At 41.0% G+C, this 27,293-nt stretch overlaps 2 protein-coding genes and 1 long non-coding RNA gene across 3 annotated transcripts in view; all 3 read right to left on the reverse strand.

The window, feature by feature from the left end:
* Positions 1 to 11: 11 nt before the first annotated feature.
* Positions 12 to 1,421, reverse strand: LOC141559146 (uncharacterized). The gene is made up of 3 exons (XR_012487234.1): positions 1,304 to 1,421; positions 450 to 499; positions 12 to 115 (listed from the first exon to the last, which is right to left on the reverse strand). It is a non-coding gene; the product is annotated as an uncharacterized LOC141559146 (long non-coding RNA).
* A 389-nt stretch (positions 1,422 to 1,810) lies between these two features.
* On the reverse strand, positions 1,811 to 5,218 carry LOC141559142 (uncharacterized). The gene is given in 2 exon segments (XM_074297276.1): positions 1,811 to 4,469; positions 4,471 to 5,218. Coding segments are annotated over 2 exon segments (1,155 nt in total). The 5' UTR covers positions 5,206 to 5,218; the 3' UTR covers positions 1,811 to 4,049.
* Positions 5,219 to 9,989: 4,771 nt separating this feature from the next.
* The window catches only part of LOC141559139 (KRAB domain-containing protein 5-like), a 129,243-nt gene continuing 111,939 nt past the window's right edge, over positions 9,990 to 27,293 (reverse strand). Inside the window, exon 5 of the mRNA XM_074297268.1 lies at positions 9,990 to 10,169. Coding sequence (XP_074153369.1) covers positions 10,039 to 10,169 — 131 coding nt within the window. The 3' untranslated portion in view covers positions 9,990 to 10,038. The remainder of the gene's footprint in view (positions 10,170 to 27,293) is intronic.

The raw sequence follows: 27,293 nt of genomic DNA on the forward strand, positions 1-27,293 counted from the left end.
TGTGTGTGTGCGTGTGTGTGTGTGTGTGGTGTGTGCGTGTGTGCGTGTGTGTGTGTGTGTGTGGTGCGTGTGCTTCCCATGCCAGGCAGCCATTCAGACAGCACAGACACGACCCCTGGGGAACAAAGAATGACAAGTGAGGAGGTCGTCCCTGTCAGTCATTTGGAAAGACAAGGAACTTAAAACACAGGGAGGACACACTGTGGCTAGGTGGGTGAGGGGGAGGAGGAGGAGGAGGAGCAGGAAGAGGAGGAGGAGGGGGAGCAGGAGGAGGAGGAGGAGGAGGAGGAGGAGGGCGGCAGGGCGGCAGTGTGGTTCCTACTGTGCTGGGGCTGAGACTGACTTTGGTAAAGACACAACCCACAAGTGCGGCAGCGCCAGCGTCACCCTCTCGTGTCTCCGGACACCCGTGACTGCTGCCGGGGCAGCTGTGCGTGGAGGGCACTCACCTGAGCAGGCGCCAGGCTCCCGGGGCCCATCCCCGCCGGCTCCAGGCTCCCTGTGGCACAGAAAAGTAACCGAGGTGACTCGCGCTGTACCGGCCCCCCCACGGGCCCCGGTCTCGGCCCTCCCGGCCCTGCGCCCAGCCTTTCTGGTCCCCCAAGGGAGCAGCTACCCAGGGCTGAAGGATGGAGGTCACCGCCCCCAAGGCTAGAATTCTTGGCTTGTCAGAGCCGGGAGAGCAGCAGGAGCCTCCCAGAGAGTCCAGACAAAATGCAGGCTGGGACTGGGCTCGGGGGCCAGGGGAGCGGGGGGCGGTGTCCCGGCAGGGACGTCAGGGCCGCTGGAGGGGGCCAGCTGAGCCTGGGGAGGCAGGAAGTCCCCGGGGGCCCCTGGGAGCTGGGGAGCACTGCGGGGCCGCTCGGGGGGAGCCTGGGCTGGGAGCCCTAAAGGGCAAGTGCAGCCAGGGGCCGCAAGCCTGGGACCAAGAGCCACGGGGAGCGTCGGCCCCGGGGCCAAGGTGGGCTCCCGGCGGTGGGGAGGCGGGATCCTTAAAGCGTTGGCTCTGAAGGAGGATCTGAATCTCTCAGCAAGAGGTGGGCCAGGGAGACAAGACCCCCGGGTCCTGCTCAGAAGGCTGAGATCAGGGCTCCCGGATTCCGAGGGATAAAGTCTGAGGTCTGGGAGGGAAATCTGAGCAGGGGAAGCCGCGAGTTGGGGCGCATATCCCGCAGCGAGGCTTAAGGGGAGCTTCTGGTAGAGCTGAAAGATACCCTGCCAGAGATCAGAGGAGGGGGAGGAGACCCAGGCCCGGGGCAGCGCGCGGAAGCAGCCAGGGTGGGGGGCGCGGGCTCCGACCTACCCGGGAGCTGCACGCACGGTTCTGGCTTCAGAAGTCAAAGCGATCGAGCTCCCCGAAGGAAGGACGCTCTCAGGGTAGGCAGCCAGGTCGCTCTCAGAGTAGGCAGCCAGGTCGCATCTCTGAGACTTCCGGCTTGCAGCCCACCCCCGGTGGGAGGGGGTTCCTGGTCCTCAGAGCCCCGCCCTGTCCATCCCCCAGGAGGATGGAGCCTTCACGACTCCCCAGCAGAGCCAAGGCTGCAGACCCCGCCCCCGGCCCATTGTCTGTTCCGCCCCCCCAATGGGCGGAATGTGAACGGTCAGATATAAAAACCCATAGTTAACAAATATGAAGCAATTTTATCCAAAAGGCAGTTAACATTCATATAGCATTTGTTTTTATAGTTTTAATTTTGCTTTAGTCACTAGGATCTTTATCAATGAATTAAACAGGTCTGTCTCTGCTATCGTTTATTGGAAGGGAAATTAGTGAGCCAAGTTATTTTAATGGACTCCTGGCCATCCACAGTCATTACATCCTAAATAATTTGGTTAATGAGTATTTGTCCTAATCATGTCTGTTACTAGATGTTTATGCCTGTATGCACTAAAGTCCTTAAAAATTTGCAAAATAACGTAAGAACGATTAACATGATTGTAATAACTTATTTTATTATTTATTGAAATTAAAATTGAAACATCTTACCATTTGCTTGTATTCTGTGTCCTGTGAGACAACTGTATTATTTCTTTCCATGAAAAGACACTGACCAATCTTGGTTATATCTCTCTACACCTTATAGTTGTATGGGCTTGCCTTTCCGTCCCACATTATTCCAACATCTATTTGATTTGATTTTTAGTCTAGATTTTGTTCAGTTACACTGACTCCAGCCAGTTCAAGGAGCTGAATCAACCTTTGGATGCTTTAATTAGCTTGAGCTTGACCACCCCCTCCATAAAAGAATGGGACCCTATAGGTGACTCAATGCTATGCCCACCTCATGAGAAAGAAGTTTCAGAAGGGTGAGATCATCACCCCTGCCCCAGAGAACTTTGGACCCCATTGGTTTGGAGAGGAACTGGAGGAGGTTGCTGAATGGAACCTAAATGTTCCAGTGATAGTCTTGTTATAATGGAATTGGGATTTAGGATGGCACACATTTTCACATCTCAGGGGATTCCACAATATTTCAGGTCCCTCAGTAATAAACTGTAGAAGCTCTCATTTCTAACACACGTTCATTCATTTCTGGTGGCTGCTTCCCTCCATTTATCAAGGATGTCAGAGGTCTGCTGATCAATGCATTTTCAGAAGATTCTCTTTGGATAATTTACACTGTTCATACTTCTCATTAAAGAACTGTAGGACGGAAAGAGATGAACCAGCATCAACATAAGGGAGAGCACTGATAAGAGAAAGTAGAGAAGGACTCCTTCATATGAGATGGATCCTCTGTGGTGAAATTAGGTGAGACTCAGGCAAGAGCCCCATAGAATAGACAGACAGACAGGCATCTACATTGCTGGAAGGAATTTCAAATTGAAGAGATCACTGATCAGGCTGTGTTTGAGAGTCACAATGTATATAGATTTTCTTACTTCCATCTATCTCCTTTCATTTACAAATCCCCATGCTTCTCCAAATTCTAACCAGTATTTCTTATGGCACAATATTCCAGTATGTTTGTGAATGAAAATTTAAGATTTTCTTCAACTGAAGAGCTACTATTTTCTATTTTGCACCTATATATATATTTGCTACCAATCCACCCCCAAACCAAAACATTACAATGGATATTTTAGTGTAGCTAGAACCTTTTTTTTTTAACCTTACTTCCTTACACATGATACCTTATAATTGGATCTCTGGGTCATAAAGTATGGGTACTTGATCACCTTTTAATAATACCAAATGGCTTTCAGAAGAGCTGGATCACTTTTTAGCTACATACACATTGCATTGCTCTACCTCCAATTCTATACTCCCCAACACTATGGCTAGCCCTGGGAGTCGTCTCTGCCCATTTGATGGAGGAAAGCTGAAACTTCAGAGTGGTTATCTTTCTTAAAAGCATCTTAATAACAAATTTTCTGCTTGAACAAATATGGCAAGAAACCTATTTCATTAGTTGCACAGGAGTGTATTTAGGAATGATGTGCAAGTTTCCTGACTCAACAGGATATAGATTTAGAATTTCTCATACCTTGCTGCCTCTCCAAACTGCCAATCATACCCAGAAAGTTTAGTGAAGTCTGAGTTATGAGCCCTATTCTGAAGCTGAGGATCTAGCAACAAGCAGCAATGAGTAGGGTTCACCTTCACGCTGCTCTTTGACTTCTCAAAGGGTTCAGAGGTGGAAGAGACTCTAACCCTAATTTAAACTCAGCGAGACCCGGGAAGCTAAATTACTTTTTTGAGGCCACAGAGGGACAATAGAACTTAGAATTTCAACTCTTGTCCTCCGAGTTCCAGTCTAGGGATGTTTCCACTTACCCTATTGCCTTTCAAGTGGATGACCAGGTAGGAAAGGAGGATCCAATATGCCTCTGAAGCTATCTACTATCACTCATCATCCTTTATTTTCTCTACCTCATCATCACTATGGAATTATACCTAGAGAAGGCTAATTATGGAAGGCAGTAGCACTACCCATGTTCTCTGCCAAATCCAGTTCCCTCCTTATTTTAATGCTTTTACATTTCCTCATAGAACTGGCAAGAACCCATTTGATTTTTATATAAAACCCTTTCCATATTCATTACATTCATAAGGTTTCTCTCTCAGTGTGAATTCCCTGATGCCCAATAAAACTTCTCTTATTGCTAAAACCCTTTCTACACTGGTTACATTCATAAGGTTTCTCTCCAGTGTGGATTCTCTGGTGTACAGTAAGAGTTCCTTTTATTCTAAAAGCCTTTCCACACTGGCTACATTCATAAGGCTTTTCACCAGTATGGATTCTCTGATGTTCAGTAAGAGTTCCCTTTCTTCTAAAAGCTTTTCCACATTGGTTACATTCATAAGGTTTCTCTCCAGTGTGGATTCTCTGATGTACAGTAAGAGCATACCTTCCTGTAAAAGCTTTTCCACAATGGTTACATTCATAAGGATTCTTGCCAGTGTGAACTGTCTGATGTCCAGTAAGACTTCTCTTATACCTAAAAGCCTTTCCACACTGGTTACAATTCATAAGGTTTCTCTCCAGTGTGGATTCTCTGATGTATAGTCTTATACCTGAAAGCCTTTCCATACTGGTTACATTCATAAGTTTTGTCTTTAGTGTGGATTTCCTGAGGTACTGTTAGAACCCCCTTATCACTAAAAGTCTTTCCACACTGATAATGTTCAGTAAGATGTCCCTTATTGTGAAAAGTTTTTCCATACTGGTTACATTCATAAGGTTTCTCCCCAGTGTCGATTCTCTGATGTCGAATTAGATATTGTCTTTTTTTAAAATCTTTTCCACATTGGTTACATTTATAAGGTTTCTCTCCAGTATGGATTCTCTGATGTTTAGTCAGAGCTCCCCTTTTCCTAAAACACTTTCCACATTGGTTACATTCATAAGGTTTTTCACCAGTGTGGATTCTATGATGTTCGGTAAGACTTGTCTTATTGGTAAAACCCTTTCCACACTGGTTACATTTATAAGGTTTCTCTCCAGTGTGGATTCTCTGATGTTTAGTCAGAGTTCCACTTTCCCTAAAACACTTTCCACATTGTTTATATTCATAAGGTTTCTCTGCAGTGTGGATTCTCTGATGTCGAATTAGATATTGTCTTTTTTTAAAACTCTTTCCACATTGGTTACATTCATAAGGTTTTTTTCCAGTGTGTACTTTCTCATGCATGGCATAGATTTCTCTCCAAGTGAAATCACAGGCACTCATGAATCTTTGCTTGTGAGTATTTTTCTTCATTTCAAGTCTGATCTCTTGCTCTGAAAGATAAAAAAAAAAAAAAAAAAAAAAACCAACAAACAATAAAACACACACATACACATTTATATCCCTTTCCCTCCATCAATAGAATAGAAATTCAGTTATTTTCTATTTCCCAAGCAAAGAGAAAACTCTTAGAATTCACATATAAATCCATCTGGTCCTGGGGATTTTTTCTTCGGGAGTTGACTTATAGCTTGTTCTATTTCTTTTTTCTAAAATGGGACTGTTTAAGTAATTTATTTCCTCTTCTATTAATTTGGGCAATCTATATTTTTGTAGATATTCTTCCATTTCACTGAGGTTGTCAGATTTATTGGCATAAAGTTGGGCAAAGTAACTCTAATTTCCTCTTCATTGGTGGAAAGTTCTCCCTTTTCATTTTTGAGACTAACAATTTGATTTTCCTCTTTCCTTGAGAAAAATTTTAAATGAGCAGAATCAATCCCTTTAAAATCCCATTAGCTTGGAGCAGCTAGGTGATGCAGTGGATAGAGCTCCAGCCCTGAATTCAGGAGGACCTGAGTTCAAATCTCAGACACTTAAATACTTAAGTGATCCTGGGCAAGTCACTTAACCCCAATTGCTTCAGCAAAAAACAAACAAAAACCATTAGCTCAAATCCCAAGAATGATTTAATTCCTAATGTGCCTCAAGCACAAATATATTGGATCCTCACAGTAAACCTGTGACAACACAGAATACCTTCATTCTTACTACTTGCACAATTCAGGCCATCAGCTCAGAGGGATTGAGGGACTTAAGCTAAATTCTAGCCCCTGAGACTGGATTCATACCCTGACAATTGGTACCTCTGCCTACCGAATTAAACAAATTAGTTCCATTCTCATTTTTTCCCCTTTCCTTTCACTGTCTACACTTGCTAGTGATCACTTTCAATCTCCAGATCAAGATATTATCTGGGGAGAGGATTCTGGGAAGATGGTGGAGTAGGTTGGAAAATTTCAAGTTTTCCCAATTTCTCCCATAAATAGAACCAATTTGAACTAGTAAAAAATCAAGAAGATATAGGACAGAACAGGGATTTTTCTGATCCAATCGGAGATCTGAAGAAAGACCCGATACTGTGAAGAGCACTACCTCTGCAGAAACACCCAGTGGGGACCCCTCAAGCTAGCTAGGGATAGCTGCAGCCTCAGCAGGAACCACCCAGACTTTTGCCTCCTGGACTGTTTGTGGAGCAGGGATCTGAGTCTGAAAAGACCAAGGGAAGCTGCACATATTAGGAATACCAGGCCCAGCTGTGCTGCCAAGACCAGGCGCAGGCCAGAAGGAACCAGCACCAGCTTGATGTATTATAGTTTCTAGGGAAGATAGCAATGCTGTTGAGGCCTCCTGATCTTAGAGGGCTTCTGTTCTAACAATAAGTCAGTGATTCTAAATCTTTTGGTTTTGGAGTTAGCCTCAGAGAATCCCCTCACACAATCTAAGAATAACATTCTGTCCAATTCTGCATAGCCCACTCCTCAGTTCCTTGCTGCACTGGATAGATGATTTATTGGTCAGTGAGAATCAAATTGCTAACATCACCCCTGGGTCCTCACTGTGGACCATAAAATCAGCATTTCTATACCATGAAGAACTAAATAAATGTGTCTCCTAGTTCCCATTTCTTTGCTAAATTCTCTTGGAATTTAGTCAGTTTGTAATCAATAATTACAAATTACAATTATAAATTTAATTTACAATTACAATTGCCCCTTAACCAGGAAATGGGTTCAAGTCTGCAAATTTTTTGCTATTCCTCATGACACCAGTCTGTAACTTCTAGCTTTTGGGGTCCCTTTTCCAGTCTTAACAAGATGAGTGCAGAGGCAGTGAGATAGAGACTTTGCTGGCTGCAGGCACTTGCAGGAGAGTGGTGCTCTTGGTTTGGGATTCCTGCTCAGAGGCAAGGGCTAAAGCTTGAGGCACCATCCTTCCACTCCATGATTAGAAATGCTTACACTAATATTTCTTATTTAAAAAACAAAACAACAACAACAACAACAAAAACTCCTGCAAAGAAGAAAGCACCCCACCATTGAAACAAATTTAAAATCAAAGGAGAGACACTGAGGAAAATTAAAAAAAAAATTAGAACTATTCAAGAAAAACAAGATTATGAACAAAAACTTAACCTATTAAGAAAGATGAAAAGAATTCTTTGAAAATTCATATTGGATAAGGGGAAGCCAGTGAAGGTATGAGACCAAGAAATAACAAAACAGATTATAAAGAATGAGAAAACAGAACAGTATTTGAAACATCTTATAAGAAAAACAATCAATCAAAACAACCAAAAGAACTCAGCCTGCAGCCAAAACTAGCATATCCAGCAAAAGTATGTGTAATTTTGAATGAGAAAAAATAAACATTCAGCAAACTTGCAAATTTTCAGGACTTTCTTTCAACCAAACCTGAACTTAGCAGAAAATTTAATCCCTAAGAGCCAATATCAAAGATCAATATTAAGGAACTCAACATGGACAAATTGTTTAAACATGGACAACTCATTTGTTTTCTTTCTTTATGTTTAAGATTCATATCAACAATAGGATAGCTCAAAGAAAGATTGGCAGAGTTAAGGTAAAAATAGTAATCACATTATACAAATGAAGTGCAGAGAAAGAATAGACACAGAAGTATTAGAAGGGGGAGGAGGGTTCATAGTTCTCAAATGCCTAGCATATTCAGAAATGACTGCATTTGTACTCAAGCTAAGCTACCTGCAGAGCACATGATTGCATGCAATTGTGAGCTTAAGAATACAAGAGAATGCTTGAATTGAATTAGAAAGTCAAGAAATAGGATAAGATTCAATCAAGAGGCACAAGGACAAGATATGGCATGTTGTGTGTATGTGTAGGTGTTGTGTGTGTGTGTGTAGTATGTGATATCTAATAAGTATACCTACATAAGTATACATAATTATAATCTCTTACTGTAGCTTGTTCAAGGATGGGGGAGGAAGAAAAGGGGAAAAAATAAATAAGGTGCACAGTAGAGAACCAGATAATTTACTTTACAAGAAAGCAAAGAAAAAAATGATCATGAATATAATTCTACTTAGATACTTTCTTGATCTAGTAATTTGTTGATAGATGTTTTGATTTCTTCATCTCTTTTTGTTTTATTTTATTTTGTTCTATATTCCTTTTCTATTTGTTCTTTTTTTTTTCTTACTCTTTTTTCAAATAGAAGAAATGTTTTAAAAATATATTATCTGGGTCTGCATTCTTGCTGCAGTACTGGCAGCCTATTGGAAAACAATGGTCACTAGGAAAGCACAGTAGAGGCCATCATGAAATCGTAATAAGAGACCCCAAAACAGGCCTTAAAAGGTCATCCATTGAAATGACAAGGTTGATTTTCAATTTGAACTTATCCTCTGTTTACGTTTTTTTTTTCTTCCACCTGACAGTTTCTCAAAGGAATTAATATGGTAACATGGTAACATGAGTGCAACCCAATCATTTTGCATATAGGAGACAGAGATTCAGTGACTGGCCCCAGAGTACCTGAAAAAGAGATCAGCCTAAAAAGTATCTGAAAAAGAATTCCAAGACTGGCCTTTCTCCCTCAAACCCAGCATTTATTTCATGGTAACTCCTAGAAGCCTCTTAAATCACAATTCTCATATCCCTGCTTTCACTTCACTCACCTGGAGAGCAGCTCCTCAGGCCTTCTTGGTCCAGCACCCAGGGTGCTTGCCTTTGCTTAAAATAAGAGATTACATCTTCTCTGGAAACTGGAAGCCCTGAGCATGGAAATCAAAGAGGGATGAAGGAGAGAAGCTTGAAAATTAGTTCTCTTTAGGGAATGGGGAGAGGATCCAGAGTTGCTTCATTTTGAGATTCACCTCATTCAATTAAAGCATATGAGCCTATGGTCATGCATTAGTATTTGCAATGCAAGAAATCTATGATAGGGTTTGTCACATCATCCTGTAGTATTACTTTTTTTGGAGAAAAAGTCAAATGCTCTTCCCCCTTCCCATACTTGTTATCCTATTAGGTTCCATTATTCTATTAGGTCAGAAACTTCTGGGTTTTACCTGGGTAAAAAGGGTTATTGGGCCTGATGTAGAATTATGCTATACATATTTCTACTCATGCTTTATTGGAATGCAAATAACATTCATTTGTGCTTTTTTATTAATTTAGGTATTTAGAATAGTCAAAAAAAACTTGTTTGTGGAAGTTTTTCCTCAACAATATTGTTGCTAATGGATTGTAAAGAGAGCTTAAAGCACAGCACCTGGCAAACAATATCTTAAAAGAAATGTTGATTCCCTTCCATTCCTTTCCCACCACTGCTGTATAATTTGAGGATAACAGGAAGAAAGAGTCAGGATAAGTTTCCTGTACTAGAAACAACTATGGGCTTTGGGCTACAAAGTGATGCTAGTTAAAAAGAAGAACATTCCAAATCCTAGCCCTGTGCCAAAGAGGAACAATTTATCAGCAATAACTGCAGGAGTATTTTCAGAGCTTTGGTAGACCAGTCTGTGTTCAGGTAGAAGCCAGCCAAAATAAGCTCAGATTAGATCCTTGTGTGAGATGCTTCCACACTTGTTTGATCTTTAACTTGAAGCTACTTAGAATTGGTAAGAGACAGCTTCAGAATCAACCAAGGACACTCTCAGGTTTTTACCATACAAGGCAAAGACATAAGGAGGACTCTGTTGCTTGGATACAGCAGGCTAGCAATCTCTCCTTTCTAAGTGATACACTCCCCACCAAACCTGTGCCATAGGAAATGAAGATATGCCCTTTGATTGCAGATTCAGAGTTACCTAAGGAAATGTCCTTACCCAAGAAAAGCAGGTTCCGGGCATTCTCCAACATGACCTCCTTGTACAACTCCCTCTGAGAAGGGTCCAAGGGGCCCCACTCCTCCTGGGTAAAGTCCACAGCAACATCCCTGAATGTCACCAACACCTAAAGCACCAAAAGTCATGAGGTGTAGACCTGAGAGTCACTTTAAAATTCAAGAATCCAACCAATCCTCCTCAATTTACAGGAGAAAACTCAAGCAGAAAAGGGATTTGCTTAAAGCTCATGCCATTTCTGAAGGTCAGAGTCGGCTCCTGCAACCACAATCATTAAGAGTCTTATTGAATTTTGAGAAAAGCATTTTATAGCATCAGTTGGAGTAAAGCTGAGAAATTTATTATTGAATGCATTTTCTTGTGGAATCAGGAAGAGTTTATGTTTTATTTGTGAGATAGATGGATCTGTGGAGAGCAAGAGGGTGATGGGACATTTTTTCCTCAGCAGAAGTGATTTAAGAAATGTATTCTAAAGACAATTCTGTAAAGAGTTTGTGAGAAGTTGGCAAGTACAGCATACTTTTGGGAAAAAGTTTTGTTGCTTCCCTGAAGTCACTCTGGGGATGATGTTGGTACGGCCAAAACAGTTCATGCCTTGATTTGTAATTACTTTAATCTGTTTAAAGCATATATTCCTTATTTTTTATATTTCATTACCAAGAAACAAGAATAACTAGAAAAGAGGCTTCCTTCTATAATTAAAAAACAATTTATGGGGAAAATATTGCCATTTTCTTTATGAGACATAGATGTTTTACAAATAGATGTCTAGAAATCTATAATCTTGGGAGAACAAGAATCATGAAAATAAGTTAAGAATCTAATAGATAGACCCCATATAGGAGAAGGTAGCCAGAATGGAGAATACCCTGAAACTTGGGAGGGGTTATCTGTATTTCCTACTTGCTACATGTCAAACACATGTTTGACCAATGCAATTGAATTTTTTATTTCATTTTATTCCATTTTCATCATCCATCTTTGCCTAATCCTCATATAATTCTCTTACAAATTTCATTGGCATTTTCCTTAGCCAGATGTCTGGTCATTATTTCTGTAGCTGCATTTTCTCCAATAGTTCTTTTGACAGCAGTTTGCAAACGTCCCCCAAAATCTGCAAAAGGTTCATTGGGACCTTGCTCTATTTTAATGAAAGCCTAGTAATTTTTCCCAGAAGCCCTTGCGTTATCCCAGGGAGGATAAAAGAAGGCGGCACTCAAGAGATTGGGAGTCTTGTCTGGGCCAGACTTAAGGCGGCTCTCCGGAGGAAGAAGAAGTCTCTCCTCTAGACCAGAGAGCGATCGGCAGTTTCTGGAGACGACAGCACATTACAAATTGGCGCCCAATGTGGGGTTTGTCTTATGAAGTCCTAACCCCGAATGATTGGAAATCCATAGCAAGGACATGCCTAGAACCTGGACAAAATTTGTTTTGTGGAGTTTCACAAATTATATAAAATCCAAGTCAGATGCTATTTGGAAATAGGAGTTAACACAAAATTCACTTTTGAGCACTTAGCTGGTGAAGGTCGGTATGGAGAGAATTCAGAACAGATTAATTATACCATGACAATACATGAGCAAATTGCTAAGGCTGCAATAAAATTTTGGGGTGTCCTCCCTGGACAGAAAGATCAGGAGAGGCTTTCACTTTATCAGATATTCTGATATTTATTCTCCATCCTATACACAAAATTGGTATTCTATTTCCCATAATTTTGATTTCTTCTTTGAAATTCATTATTTATGGTCTAATGTGGACTTTAAGCTTACTCACTTCCCTTGTCAGGAAAAAACCAACCTGCTATTATCAGGCATAACCAAGTTCCAGGCTATCCCCATAGTGACTGGGGGAATGGAACTCTCTCCCAACCTCTATTTATAAAGTCTGGGCTAGCTCTCTGCAGGGTCTCAGGATCAGTCAGCGTCAGGATCAATCAAAGTCCTTGGTCTTTAGGGGGAGAAGTGAAGGAGTCAGGCAAGCTGCCATGTGGCTTGCCAAAGATGAATCCTGGACTCTGGAGTCCAGAGCCTGAAGTCTCTCTCCTCCTCTTCTTGTGGCAGAGCAACTCTGACCTGTCTCCCTCAGCCCCCCAAGCCTTGCCTATGATTACCTCACCACCACACATTTAGCAAGCACCAATGGTGAGGAGAGCCATCACATCACCATCTCATCTAAATATATATCTATATAGAACCATTATCTCACATCAAATAGGTAATTAGCCTTATGTGCTCTGCTATCTTAGATTCAAGTACATCTCTTCAGAGTTTCAGCCCTCTACATCTATTATCTATCCCTTAAACCTCTGGGCATCTGTAAACAATCTTTGAGAGTCTGATTATCATGTTTGAGGTCTGGGACCCAGTCTGCCAAGAACATCCCATCTGGCTCCTCTTTGATCCCTCCATCTAGCTCCCAAATTCTTCCCTGGTACATCCCCCTCCTGCCCTAAGAAACCTCCAACCTTGTATTTCAACTATCAAAGATGTACTCATCTTTCTGCTAAGTACTTTTTAGAACAAAACCCACCATGGAGCACTTTATCCCTCCCTCCTCATAGTGCCTTCAATTTAATGTTGACTTTATCCTTACTATCGCTAACCCTACATGGTTATATATAGTCTAGCTAACTATAACTAACTCTGGTCAGTTTTCTAAACTCCTTTATGTTTTTAGGCTGTCAATGAAATAATCCACTATATCCCTTTAATAGAGTCTTCCAAATTCTTTTCCAGAGTAATCCTATTGCTCTTTCAGTTTTATTTCATGTTTCCCCCTGTTGGTTCTTAGTTTATCTCTTCATTTTCTCTATAACCTCTTCTCCTAAGTAATGTTTTGGCAAAGAGAATGGCCTTTGTGAACTTGTGACCTGTTCATTTCTAACTAGGAATTACTACCCTGATCTCCTCATGGTCTTTGTGTAATCCACATTTCAGCTTTACTTTTCTGTATTTGTTCACTTCTGAATAACTGAGGAAGTTATTGCTTTTTTCACTTTTTGAGATTGCCATGGATTGCTGAATCTTTCCCTTTCTCTAGGGCCCTTTGATCCTTTCTTTATCCATAAGATAGGATCTCAGTAAAAGCAGGCAGTTATTTTCCTGATAGACAATTTGTCTCTGATTGAAGATCTCACCCAAGAGAAGATATCGCAACTCTCTTCCATTCACAAGCCTCCCACAGCCTCCCTTTACCAACATGAGGAGGGCTAATACATTCCAAACCTTTTCTTAAGGAGAAAGCCCAGCTGTCTCATCATTATTCTCCTGGCTCTACTCCTTTTGGACTTTTCTGACTGGGCTCTCCAAAAATCCCTAAATCCAATGCCTCCTTCCCACCCAGACCTCTTTGCATTGTTTTTGGACCTCTGATCTTCTTTTGTTAATTGCCAAGATGAGAGAATAAAAAACTGAGATTCTGCCATGGTAACTCTTCCCAAAGAAACAAAAGAAAGAATAGACAGGGAATAAAAATATACAAAAGTGAAGGACAGCCCAGAAGAAATGAAGTAAACAACAATTAACATTCAAAAAAAAAAAATCTGAAGGCAAGTGTACTAAAGGGAAAGACAGCATGGATATAGACAAGCTAAGGATGGCAAATCTCACAAAGGAAACAACTGGTTTAAAGTGTGGACACCATCTTGAAGGAAACGGACAAAGAGAACGAGTCATTTCTGAAGAGAGAAAATGAAATTTCAGTGGAAAAAATCTCCATGTCACAAGCAAAAAACCAAATCCAACCTAGAAACCCAAAGCCAAACCCATGGCTACAAACTGCCAGGCTGGTAGCAATCATCTTTAACAATTCAAGTCAGAAGCCCGAAGTCCTGAAAGCTTTGAGGAGAAAGACCTTCTCATGGCTTTGGCCTGACTTTGGAATAATCTCAGACCAGTGAAAACCAAGGAGAGAAGGGGAAGAGATGGAAGAATGGGTTTCAGAGCACTGGAGCTGAGATGGAGTCCAGGGTGACCTAGGCAGGGAGGAAACTGGAAAGATTGAGGAAGGGGCGAGACTTTGGGGAATTGGAGAATATTCTTAGGAAACAAGGAACCTCAACCCAAGGCTTGGGGGTTTAGTGCCTAAAAGGCTACTTGTGTTGAGGTTGGGGGAACTGTCACTCCTGGGGAAAACTAGCACTGGGAGGAGCAGGAGAGCATAGAGATAGGAATTCTCCTAGATTTACACTAGGAGAATGCTGAAGAAAAATAAAAGGAGGAAACAAGACAGTAAATATCAGGGGGCAATGTTCCCCACAATGGAGCAGTGTTCTCTCTGGCCCTGCAGTGATACACAATATTCTAAAAGGATGACACCATGGAAAGGAGGACTCTGTAGGGCTGGCCTATGGGGCAGAGCTTAGAAGGGTCACCTTGGTTTTGATTCTCAGAAGTATAAAGGAAAAAGAGAGACCAGAGGAAGAGAAGGGCTATGGAGAATGAGAATCTAGGCAAGACAGAAAGGGAAGAGGGAGAGTGAGGAAGAGAGAAATCCTTATGGGAAAAGGGAAGAAAAATGGAAGAAATCTAAAAACCAATGAACAGGAGTAGTTAAATGGCAAGCAAGGAAGGGTAATTACAAGAGAAGTAAAAGAAAAAAGGGGATGAAGAAATGTAGAATGAGATGAAAGCAGAAGAGGTGAACAAATGTCTAAGGAAACTAGAGGTTAAAGACATATGGCTTATGTCTTAAACATAATGGGACAACCATATATGAAACATCTATAAAATTAACCACTGGAATAAAGATACTGCACACAAATGTAAAAAATAATCACTACATTCATTCATTTCCTAATGAAATGAGAATGGAGATTGATTCAGGGATAACCAATAAAGGATGCAAAGATTTGTATCCTACGTGGAGATTTACCAGTGACATATTAAATAATGATTTTGTCAGAAGAGATTTCAGAAATGATAACTTTGCAACAAAGAAAATGATGAAACAATATCCCCAAATCTCTCTGATTCAGCTAAGCTAGACCTCATAACTTAGAAAAAGAAAAAAAAATCAACTAAATCTGCATTCTAAAAAATGAGAAAATTAAATGAATAATCCTCAAATAAATATAAATGACATAACATTAAAATGAGAAGGGAAATAGATGAATTGGAAATAAAAAAATTAAAATGTTAATTGGCTTCATTGAAAAGACTAATAAAGGTGAGAAAACTCTTAATTAGCTAACCTGATAAAAAAAAAAAAAAAAAAAAGACAAGAGCAGACAATCCAATCAACAAAATAGCAAATAGCAAAGGCAAAATCACAAGAAAACTAGAAGAAATAAAATGGACAGTTAGCATGCTATGCAAATTTATGCTAAAGAAAACCGAAATGAAAAAATGCTAAGATGAACCACCAAAAGCATGACATATTGAAATCAGCACAATTCTATACAATTTATTAAGAGTAGTTAAAATCCATACTTTACTACTAATTCCCCCAAATAAGAAAGTATCCTACTAGAATCCTTTTATCAGTGTACCAAGACTCAATAATGAAACCAAGGAAAATCCAATCCCAGAAAGTAAATTACCAGACAACGAATGAACATTCTCTCCCCACTACAAAACTTTTCCCCCCCTGGGGCTGGGGTTAAGTGACTTGCCCAGGGTCACACAGCCAGGAAGTGTTAAGTGTCTGAGGCCAAATTTGAACTCAGGTCCTCCTGAAGTCAGGGCTGGTGCTCTATCCACTGCGCCCCCTAGTTGTCCTTGTCCCCCACAAAACTTAAAATAAAATCTTATCAAAATAATCATCCTGAATTCCAAGAAATCATTCATCATGCTCAAGTGGCATTTGTGCCAGGGATGTAAGAATAGTTCAAATTAGGAAAACAATGAACATAATTAATTATATTCTGAATAGAAACATTTAAAACCATAGTCTCATTTCAATAGATAAAGGGAGTTCTTTGGACTAAGTCCACCATCTTTTGAGGTAAAAATGTATTTAGAAGTACAGGCCTAGTGGGACCATTTTCAACTGAAAGTGTTACATGAATTGGGATTATGTTAGAAACTTTTCCAGTAAGTATGGGAATAAAATAAAATTCGTTATTCTCCCCATTCTTTTGGTAATGCTAGCAATAGCAACAACCAAAAAAAAGGCAAGAAAGGAATAAAGAAGAGCTCAAACTATCCCGGTTTGTTGATGACAGGATGCTTTACTTGGAAAAACCCAAGGAATCAGCAGAGACATCAAATGAAATAGCTAATAGTTTATGCAAAGTTGCAGGTTACAAAATGAATCTGCCTAAGTTAAGATTATTTCTAGGAAATAGAAACAAAGTATAGGAAGGAATAGTTGAGAAAAAAATCCCATTCCCAATAAATAAAATGTGGATTCAATATCTGGGAATTAAAAGAGTTGTATAAATTCAATTGCAATGCCATCCTTAAAGTAATGTATGACAACCTAAAAACTAGAAGAATATCCTTGCTCATGACCAGGCTGTGTCAATATAAGAAAATGACAATACTGCCCCTTGATTGCTACACTAATGTTGTCATTGAAGTTTTGAAAAAACAGTGATCTTGGGGAAGAAATGAGTTCACAGGCAGCCTCAAAGCATTTAATTGCTGTGAGACCCTGGGCAAAGTCTTTAACAGTTGTCTCAGGTTTTTCCACTTTTATAAACTGAAGAAAATGAGAAAAATGCCTCTGGGGTGGCTGATCCAAGAAGGTGGGGGGGGCGGTGTGTGAAGGGGGAAGCAATGCAGTTAAGTCCTATCCACAGACTCCTAAGAGATCTGAACAATGGAATTGATGGAGTGCATCTTGATGGGGAAACTCAGAAAAATCAGAATCCTTTGTCCAGTTTGGCTTTGGGGGGGGGGTAAGGGAGGGCTATAGGCCTTGGGGGAAAGTCTTCTAAAGAAGATACCTTGCAAGGAGCATCCCTACAACCAGACCTCGTGTAACAGGGTTACAGGAGTCACATTGGCAAAGTGCAACAGGACGGTTTGTCACCAGGTCACATAACCAGGGCCAAGGGAATCTGTGTGAAGCAGAGGAAGTCCTGGGTGAGGAGACCCTGGAGAAGGAAGCCAGGAAGTTTATAAGCCTGCAGAATCCAGACCATGTCTCAAGCCGGGGGAGATGCAAACCCAGTCTGGCTTCCAATGTCCAACCCAGCCAGTAATGGAATAACTAGGGAGGGTATCTCAGAATAAAGGTAGAGCCTTTAATTGTGACTCTGAGCCAGTCAGCAGAGCCTATTAGGTGATCAGCAGGGCCAGAGTCCAGCAGTAATTTACTTTTCCAGAGATTCACACCCAGGTCAGAAACTCACAGAGCTCCCAGCAGGAGGCCCACGACCAGACCACTTTCAGCACAGGCCCCTTTCTGGTCCCTGAGGTGCTGTAGTAAAACAATCCGTACTCCCAAGAAAGCAGCAACATGACCAGCCCAGACCTTCCCTCCAGGAGTGCTGTAGAGCCCAGGAAGTCTGCTGGACAGACAAGCAAAACCGACCCTCCCTAAAATAAGCAATATCCTCATCTAAGACACTCAGGAGAGCCAGGCCAAAGAGTGCCCCCTGTCTCCAAGTTCTGCCTCAGCTGGGGGCCTTTGGGCACAAACCCAAGCAGGATTCTGGGAAAAGGAAGAGCAAGAGATAGATGCACTAATGAATGAGATCCTCTAGGGGAAACTCAATGGAAAAGAAATGAAGGCAGTGACAGAAAGAATCAAGAGTCATAAACTCTTGCCCACACAACCAACTCTCTTTGGTCTATACAAATCAAATGGAAGCCACAAGGCAATGGCAAATACTAAATCCGATGCAGGAGACTTAAAAAAGGGGAGCGAATATAAGGCATCAGAAACAAGTCACACAGAAAAGAGAGCAAGGCAAAAGTTGTAATACAGCTATCACCAGACTATCAGAATACCAATAAACAGCAGCCTAGACATAAGACTTCAAGAAACTTAGAAGTAGGAATAAAGAAACAACAGGTCACTCTGATGAGTCGGGCCCTAAGGTATGCCCCACAAATGTGCTTTGCCCAGTTCCCATAACAACCTTACACAGTGAAAATAACATCCCTTTCCCAGATAAAAGCAGCTCCCTGAGAGATCACAGAGGACCAAGTCCTTGATCCCTTCCCATGTCCAGGAGCTATGGCAAAGTGCCAGCGTTCACCAATATGGCAACCCACTTTGGTCTCCCACCCAGCTAGCCTCTCCCATGACTAGCCTGTAAGCTTTCATGAGAATGGAGCTCCTGATGGCCAGGAGAAAATCTCTGAATTCTCTGTATCTACCTCAAACTATAGATCACTTCTGGAAAAAGATCTCTGAATGAAAACTCCCAGAAACACCATAGCCAAAATCAATGAGATTGCAAGTCAATGAGAAAAATCTGGCAAGCAGCCTTACAGTCCAGGACAATTCGAGCACCCTCGGGATCAGATACAAGTGAACAACTTTTAAGGAACAGAGAACTTTGAATAGGTCAGGCCAGAAGGCAAAGGATGTGATCTTATGGCCAAGAGTAATTCATGAAATAAAACTGAATATGATGCTACAAGGGGAAAAAAGAACTTTTATGGAAAGTCCTTCTAAACACTCCTAATAGACCATAAATGGAGAAAACCTTAGAAGTTCCAGCACAAGTGAAGAGAAATACAAAAAAGTAATCCAGGATAAATCAGTCTCAGGGACTCAAAATAAAAAGACAAACTCAATTTTATTCAATTGTGAGGTGGCCAGTTTCCCCTCTGATCCCTATTGGGTGTCACAGAAGGAATTAGAATAAAGCAGGGAGGGGTTCTGTTATAGACGGATCTTCAGGAGAGACTGGAAGAGGAATACTCTAAGGTGGGTGGAGAGAAAGGAAGGCTGGGAAATGTTATTTCAGGTAAGGAGAGACTGCCTATCACTTAAAGGCTGAAGACTGGTACAGATTGAGGAACATTGGTTGTTTTTTTCCCCTCAGATTTATGGTACATTGTGTGTAATGGATTCTTTTACTTGTGTTCTCAATGCTGAGGAGATGACACAATGAAAAGGACATGTTTGAGTATATATATCCATATCTGAGGGAAGAAGGTTTTGTGTGTGTGTGTGTGTGTGTGTGTGTGTGTGTGTGTGTGTGTGAACCATTCAGAGAACAAAGATATGACCCTTAGATAATAAAGAATAATGAGGTTGGAGTCATCTTTATCTGTTGGTTGTAATAAGATGTCATTTTAAAACATTTTAGTTTTTAGGCTGGGGGGAAGAGGAGGTCTTACTGCTGAAGAGACCAAGGGCCCAGTGAATCCATTTAAGACAAGAGAGCAGAGAAATGTGGTTAGTACCATGTGACACCTAAGGCCCACTTTTGCAAAATAACAATCCATACATGAGGCATTGCCAGCTTCACACACACCTTTTCTGTCCTTGGAAATGGTTGTGATCGCTGATCTTGGTCAGGGCTGTGGATGAACTGCACTCACCTGAGGAGGAGGTCTCAGGCTCCCAGGGCCCATTCCTTCTGGCTCCAGGCTCCCTGTGGAGGTAGTAAGGTAACCAAAATGTCTCCATTTTGTCAAGTTCCTCCTTCTGGTTCTGGTCTATCTCAGGATTCTGCTTTCTCCACCCTTCCTGGTCCATAAAGGAAGCAACAGCCAAAGCTCTTACAAGTGGTCACAGCTAACCAAAGGTTTCAATTCTGTGTCTTTCTGATAACTGAGAGAAAGGTCTGGAGCTTCCTAGAGAGGCCCTCCCTCCTTTACCTCTTCATAGAAAAGCCCATCTTCCCCTCTGCATAGGCTGACTGCCTTTGTGCTCATTACACTCTGGCTGACTGCTGTTGGGACCCTCATAATAAAACCATTTTATTTTCCCTCCAAATTTGGTGTCTACCTTTGACCCAATATATGCTTGGGCTAGGCCTTGGTCCAATGAAGACAGCTAGAGAGAACCATCCTAGAAAGGGAGGGTGATTTCCATGGGCAAAAGGCAATTCTACAGAGACATAGTGGGGCTGAGACCCCTGTTTGGGAGTTTGGGAAGTGGTGGAGCCTGGAAAAGGTTTAGGGATGGGGAGCTCAATCACCAGGAAGGTTTGGGAGAAGGGGATGCTCCTGATAGACTTAGAGGACACTCACCATGAGATCAGAAGAGCAGAATGAGACCCACTGGCCTGGGAAGCCAACAGAAGCTAGGAAATATGGGGAATGTCGGCTTAGACCTATGTGGGACCTGCAAACACAATTGTGGCTTACAGAAGGCCAAGTCTTAGTAGCTCCAAGGGAAAAAATGGAGAGCTGAGCTAGAGGAAAGAGACAGATCTCAGCTCAGAGAGTGATCTGAGCTGAAAGACTTCCTTTTTCCTGCCAATCCGTGTGGCAGTCTTCCCAGTCCCAAGAGCTCCATCCTATCCATCTTCCAGAAAGGTTGAGCTCTTCTGATCACAACCAGGACCAGGACTTAAGGACTCACTGCCTCTCCAACATCAATAATAACTCCCTCAACTCCCCACATCAGACAAAGATTCCCTGAACTCCTCCCAAACTTCCAAATTCCACAACAGTACTCACAATGCCCCTGGGCCTTGGGCCACCACCCACCAGGCTGGTCCCCTCTGAGGAGCTCCTACTCCACAATGCCTCCAATGTCTCCTTCCCCCCCCCCACTTATCCTTTCCTCCTTCTGAGCAGAAAGACTGCTATGCTAAAAACTGCAGCATCAAACTTATACAAAGTAAAAGGCTCTTGGGAAAATGCTCTTGGGATGCTACTATTTGTAAATGCAAACCCAGATTAGATTGTACTGAATTCTCCCATTGTGTTTGTGATCTTGGAACTTCTACAAGCAAATTAGATCTTAAGTAAAATACCTCTAAAATTTAGCATTAAAGGGATAATGAGCAATGTAAGAATAAAAGGGAATTGATCAGAATTACTCTCTCCCACTCTGAGCAATAGGTCTAGAATGTCAAATTGAGTGATGGATGATTTACTTTTTCAATGTAAGATAATTCAGAAGTGCACTGAATGGAATTGATTTGGCAATTTTCTTTTATGTTTTAAATCTACAACATTGTATATGCTATTAAATCAGTTTTTTTTTTTTTTTTGTTTGTTTGTTTGTTTGGGAAACCATTATATAAGAAAGGCAAGAATTTAAGAAAATGGTTTCTAGATGTTGATGTAATTGTTTCCTTAGAAAATTTCTTTTCTGATCTGATGCTATGAAATTACGAATTAAACTATAAGGGAGTGCCATTATAAAGTTTGAAAACTTTTACATACTTGGGTGTATCTGGAATTCCCCCAACAACAATAGTGCAGTTTTTAAAAAATGATGTTCTTAGTAGCTAAGCAGTCAATGACAGAGATTCTGAATTATTATAAGCAATCTGTAAACCAAGTTATTCCGTGAGCAAGTAGAGAAGAGCACTGACAGGATTACAAGTGGATCTTTTGATTCTGAGCAGACCTTTTGTTATCTTTAAGTGGACTTTTAGGACAGTCCCACTCCTACTTGAATTCTTACTCAAATTCTTTACATTACCAAAACCATCATAACTCCCCAGTTACTGCATGTTAAGTAAACCTGATAGTGGCTGCTGGGTGTTACAAGAACTATTTGCTAGTGGTTGCTGAGGATTTACTTCTGACCAGGAGAACAAATCCCTTCAAGTGAGAGGATAATGATGTAAGGAAACTGAGAAGCAGGGTTAGAGTCAGGTTGAACTCTCTCCTCTTCCCTCCCATTTATTTCATTTCCAATTCACAAGCAATATCTTGACTAAAGGCTGCTTTGCAATTCCTTCAGGGGTGTTATGATTCACAGCTGTGGAGGCTTTTGGAGAATTGACCTGCCCTTTCACACTTAGGCATGGTCCTTAACAATTCTTTGTTTTGTGGGAACACAATTATTTTTCCCCCAACAGCATGGCCAGTAAGTTTGTGCAATGGCTGTCATCTGAGTTCACATGCTAAGGAATGCAAACAGCACTGTCAAAGGCTTTTCCATCCTCTTCCTCTGGATGGCTGCAGAGTGAGACTCTATAGTAGGTTTTGAATCTTGTGAGATGTCATGGTGGCAAACTTTCTGACAAAGAAGCAGGACTGTAGTCAGAGCAGGCATCTTTCATAAGTCCCTCATCAGTCTCCTGGTTCGGCCCTTTGATGTGTTGGCCCATTTTAATTACCCTGACTGAAAAAGTCTTACTGGGTCTCTTCTCCCTTTCCTTCTCTACAGGTTACTGAAGGAGCTCTCCTGGGAGGATCCTACTCACAAACAGCTCTTGAGAGCTGCTTTTTTTTATTTCTTGTGTTTCTTGTGCCCCATGTTGGGCGCCATTCATTAAAAGAGCAATCTGCTAGTGGGTGTTGGGGATCTTGCAGAAGAGATCCCTTCATCTGAGAGGATGATAATAATACAAGGAGACTGAGGGGTAGAAGCAGTCTCTGACTTCCCTCCTCTTCCCTCTTGCCTCCCATTTATTTCATTCCCAAATCACAAGCAACATATGAGTCAGTAAAGGCTGATTTGCAATTCCTTCAAATGTGTTATGATTCACAGCTGTGGAGGCTTTCAGAGAATCGACCTGCCCCTTCATACTTAGGCATGCTCCTTAACAATTGTATCAATTAGAAAGCCAAGTTATGATGTCAACCCCACCAAGGTTATATTTCCCATATAAAAGAAACTACTGTACCTCACTATCTTGACAACCCCTTTTCAGGGTTGGTCTTCTTGCTAAGCATAATTTAGCTGACTTTATGAAATGGAGGGTTCATTAGGAACTTGTCAAGCTTAAGGGCAGCTTCTTGCTTAATGGCATCTTCTCCCTGGTTAACCGTAAATTCCATTAGGGAACTTGTCTTTCCCCTTGGAATATGATTGCGGTGAACTCGGATTAGTACAAAGAGCAACCAAGATCCCTGAGGAACAATGATGAAATACTCTGCTCTCTACCACTTAAAGATGCACGGTGCTGGAAGAGAAACATTTGTTAGGACATAGGCAGATGGATTTTTTTAATCTGTCAGACCAAACATATTGGTTTTATGTGTGTTCTCAATGGAGAAGCAGGTGAAAAAATGAGAAGGTGGATCTTGGTTGGTCAAAATGTGTGTTTACACATCTATGAACTCCTACCAATGTATTGATCAATCAGTTCTTAAGGAGTCATGAAGACATGTTAGCTACCTCTTGATAGAAAGGTGATATTCAGAATACAGCTTGAGATTTAATATTATTTGGATAAAACCCAACAAAATTTGTTTAGCTTGACTATATACATTCTTGTTAATGGGGGGTTGGTTTTTCTTGCTTTTTCAATGGGAGGTGATGGCAAAAAGGGAAGAGGGATGGCTAATTTTTGTTGTAAAGAAAAGTTAGAATTTTAAAAAATAAATCAGTATCTCCTCCTTCCCTCCATCCCCCATCCCCAATCTTCCTGACTACAGAACTAAACATAAAAAGAGGATAATGAAATCTATATTCCAGGGTTTGTTGTGAGGATCAGGGGGGATACTGGTAAGACAATTAATAGTTGCTTTGTAATAAATGCTGATTTTCTTCTTTTAGCTTGTCTATCTGCTGACTATTAAAGGTAGCACTCTTCTCATTGAGCTTATCAGCCATGATAAAAGAGCCACCATCTCCTGGAGTTCTGTCCTTCCTCTGCTACATGGTTAGGTCACACTTGCTTTTTATCCCTGAATGGAGATAAAGCTGTTTAGGGCCAGACTTGCAGAGTGAGCAAAAGCTGTATGTACCTCCATTCAAGCAGGATTCTGAGGGCCTCTGGACAAATTAATGAGGCTGCCTGGAAACCTAAAGGCCTCCCTGTGAAATCAGGGTCCTACAGATATGACAGATTTCCCAAGATCGCCAATTGCCACCCCCTGTTAGGTTCTTACTAAGTGCTAAGTCGGTACTTAACAATTCTCTAGTTCCGGCCTTTCCTGGTAGTTTGACTTGTGAATTCCTAAGGAAGAGCTTGCGTGCAAGCTCATTGGTTGAAGTGATTCTTCCCAGAAGCCCTTGCATTATCCCACACCCATTCTCTGGGAGGATAAAAGAGGACAGCACTCCAGAAAGAAGAGAAATCTCTGCCTACATCAGGCTTGACAGGGTTCTCTGCAGGAAGGGAAGTCACTTCTCTGGACAAGAGTTAAGGGCAACTGCCTGGAGATGACGGTTCTCTACAGGAAGAAGAATCTGTCCAAGAGATTTGAGTTGACACAGCAGATCTCCTTCCAGAGAGCTATCGGCAGCTTCTGGAGACGACAGCACACTACAACCCCCTGCTCTGCTGACCAGATGACCTCACATATGGAAGCAAAAGGAGCCTTGACTACTCAAGAAAAAGAACTCTAGGGTCTTGACTGAAGCCCTTTCTGTGCTATAACTTAAGTAAGTTGCCTTTTACTGATAGAATAAACTAGCAGGGTCTGATTGTTCCTGAACATCTTAATTAAGCATTGCCTTGAGTCAGTGATGTACATTATATCCTTTCAGGTCAAAACAGGACCTGCTGAAAGCAATACCAGAGTCACAATTGTTGAGGAATTGTCCGAAATACCATGACACTTTAACGTATCTCTTTTCATTCTTCCTTTTCTCCCCTACTGTTCTCACGATCTCTGCCAGTGAAAAAAAAGTGACAAAACTCATGTCCAGGTAGAAGTTAAAGGAAATAATCTCTGAGATTTGTTCCATGTTTGAAATACTTCCAAATTAATTTGGTATTTAATCTGAAGCTACCTAGAATCGGTAAGAGAACCTCAAGAGCAAAAGAGGAAGTCTTCACACAATGCAAAGACATTTGACAGGAAAACCAGCCTGCAGGAGGATTTTATGTCTTGGACACAGGAGAAAGCACTTCCCCCTTTCTGGTCACTGATAAACCCTCCTAACTCAGCACACAGGGGAATAGGGATATTCAGCTTCAGACTTACCAGAGGAAATGTTCTTCTCCAGGGAGAGCAGGTTCCATTCTCCAACATGACCTCATTGTACAACTCCCTCTGAGGAGGGTCCAAGAGGCCCCACTCCTCCTGGGTGAAGTCCACAGCCACATCCCTGAATGTCACCAACATCTAAAGCACCAAAGTCATGAGATGTAGAGCTGAAAGATACTTCAGAAATGAAGTGTTCACTTTTGAACAATGAGGCAATTCAGGGCAGCTCTAGTGGACTTGTGATGGGGAGAGCCACCTACATCCAGAGACAGGATTGTGGGGACTGAGTGTGGATCAAACATAGCATTTTCACCGTTCTTTGTTGTTGTTTGCTTCCTTTTTGTTTTAGTTCTCATTTTTTTTCTCTGAGCATGAAAATTATAGAAATAAGTATAGAAGAATTGTACATGTTTAACATATATTGGATTACTTCCTATCTAAGGGAGGGAGTGGGGGAAAGGGAGAGAGAAAAAAAATTAGGAATACAAGGTTTTGCTAGGGTGAATGCTGAAAACTACCTAGGAATACATTTTGAAAATAAAAAGCTTAAAAATAACTGTATAGATGTGTATACATAAATTATATTTAACTTATACTTTAACATATTTAACAATAATCCAACCTGACATCTGGGGGAGGGGGTGGGAGGAAGGAGGGGAAAAATTGGAACAAAAGCTTTTGCAATTGTCAATGCTGAAAAATTACCCATGCATATATCTTGTAAATAAAAAGCTATAATTAAAAGCTTAAAAAAAAAAAAAAAAGAAGTAGAATGCAACCCTCTTCAATTTACAGGAAGAAACTGAAGCATAGAGAAGGGATTTCCTCAAAGCTCAAGCCATTTTTGATTGTCAGAGTCAACTCTTTTTGTCATTATGATATGTATTTAATTTTCAGAAAAGTACTTTATAGGATCAGTTGGAATAAAGCTGAGAAATGTCTTATTAATGAATGCTCCTCTCCATGGAATCAGGAAGAAAATTTTTGTTTTATCTGTGAGATAAGTGGATTTGTGTAGGAGAGCAAGAGGGTGATGGGAAATTTATTCCTTAGCAAACTGATAAAAGTGATACATCTTAAAGAAAATTCTGCAAAGGGTTTGTGAGAAGCTTGCAGATATGGCATTCTATGGGAGAAAAAGTTTTATGTCTTCTTTTGTTAACTCCCAGACCAAGGGAACAGAAATCCTGGAATCTGCCATGGCAACCATCCTCCCCCCCCCCCAAAAAAAAAAAAAAACCAAAATGAAACAAAACAAACAAACAAACAAAAAAAAACAAGCAAGAATACTAAGGAAATGCAAATACTCAAAAAGGGAAGAACAGCCTAGAAAAAGTGAAATAAAAAAGATTTTTAAAAAAGCAATCCCTTGCTGAAATAAAGTGCATTGAATTCTAAGAAAGCAAGCACACAGACATCTTGATGATCATGGGCCTCCCAGAAAGAAACAACTAGGAGGAAAATGGACAGAAGAATGAAGAAAATAATCTAAGAGAACTGGCCAGAACTTCTAAACAGAGAAAATTCCTTTGAAATTACAAAGGAAAGGATTCAGAGATCACCTAGAGAAAAATAAAACAAAAAATGCTCCCTACTCCAAGGTGAGTACATTGAACAATTCAATTCAGAAGCACAAAGTCCTACAAGTCATGAGGAGAAAGACCTTCTCATACAAGAGAACTGACTGACTTCTGTAGACTGATCTCTCCCAATATTCTCTACCGAATTCATTTTCCTCCTTATTTTAATACCTTTACATTTCCTAACAAATCTGGAAAGAACCAATCAGATTTTTCTACAAAACCTTTTCCTTATTCGTTACTTACATAAGATTTCTCTCCAGTGTGGATTGTCTGATGTCCAGTAAGACTTTGCTTATATCTAAAAGTCTTTCCACAGTGATTACATTCATAAAGTTTCTCCCCAGCATGGATTCTCTGATATACAATAAAAGATTCTTTTTTTGTAAAACCCTTTCCACACTGGTTACATTGAAAAGGTTTTTCTCTGGAGTGGATTCTCTGATGTACAGTAAGATATTCCTTTTTTATAAAAGTCTTTCCACACTGGTTACACTCATAAGGTTTTTCTCCGGTGTGGATTCTCTGATGTACTGTAAAGGTTCCCCTTTTTCTAAAAGCCTTTCCACATTGGTTACATTCATAAGGTTTCTTGCCAGTGTGGATTTTCTCATGTGTAGCACAGATTTCTCTCCAAGTGAAGTCACAGCAACTTATGGATCTTGGCTTGTGAGTTTCTACCACAGAAAGGTTTATCTCTTCAGTAGTGCCCATCATTTCACTTTTGATCACTAG

Source organism: Sminthopsis crassicaudata, chromosome 2 (genome assembly GCF_048593235.1).
Source record: "Sminthopsis crassicaudata isolate SCR6 chromosome 2, ASM4859323v1, whole genome shotgun sequence".
Classification (NCBI taxonomy): Eukaryota; Metazoa; Chordata; class Mammalia; order Dasyuromorphia; family Dasyuridae; genus Sminthopsis; species Sminthopsis crassicaudata.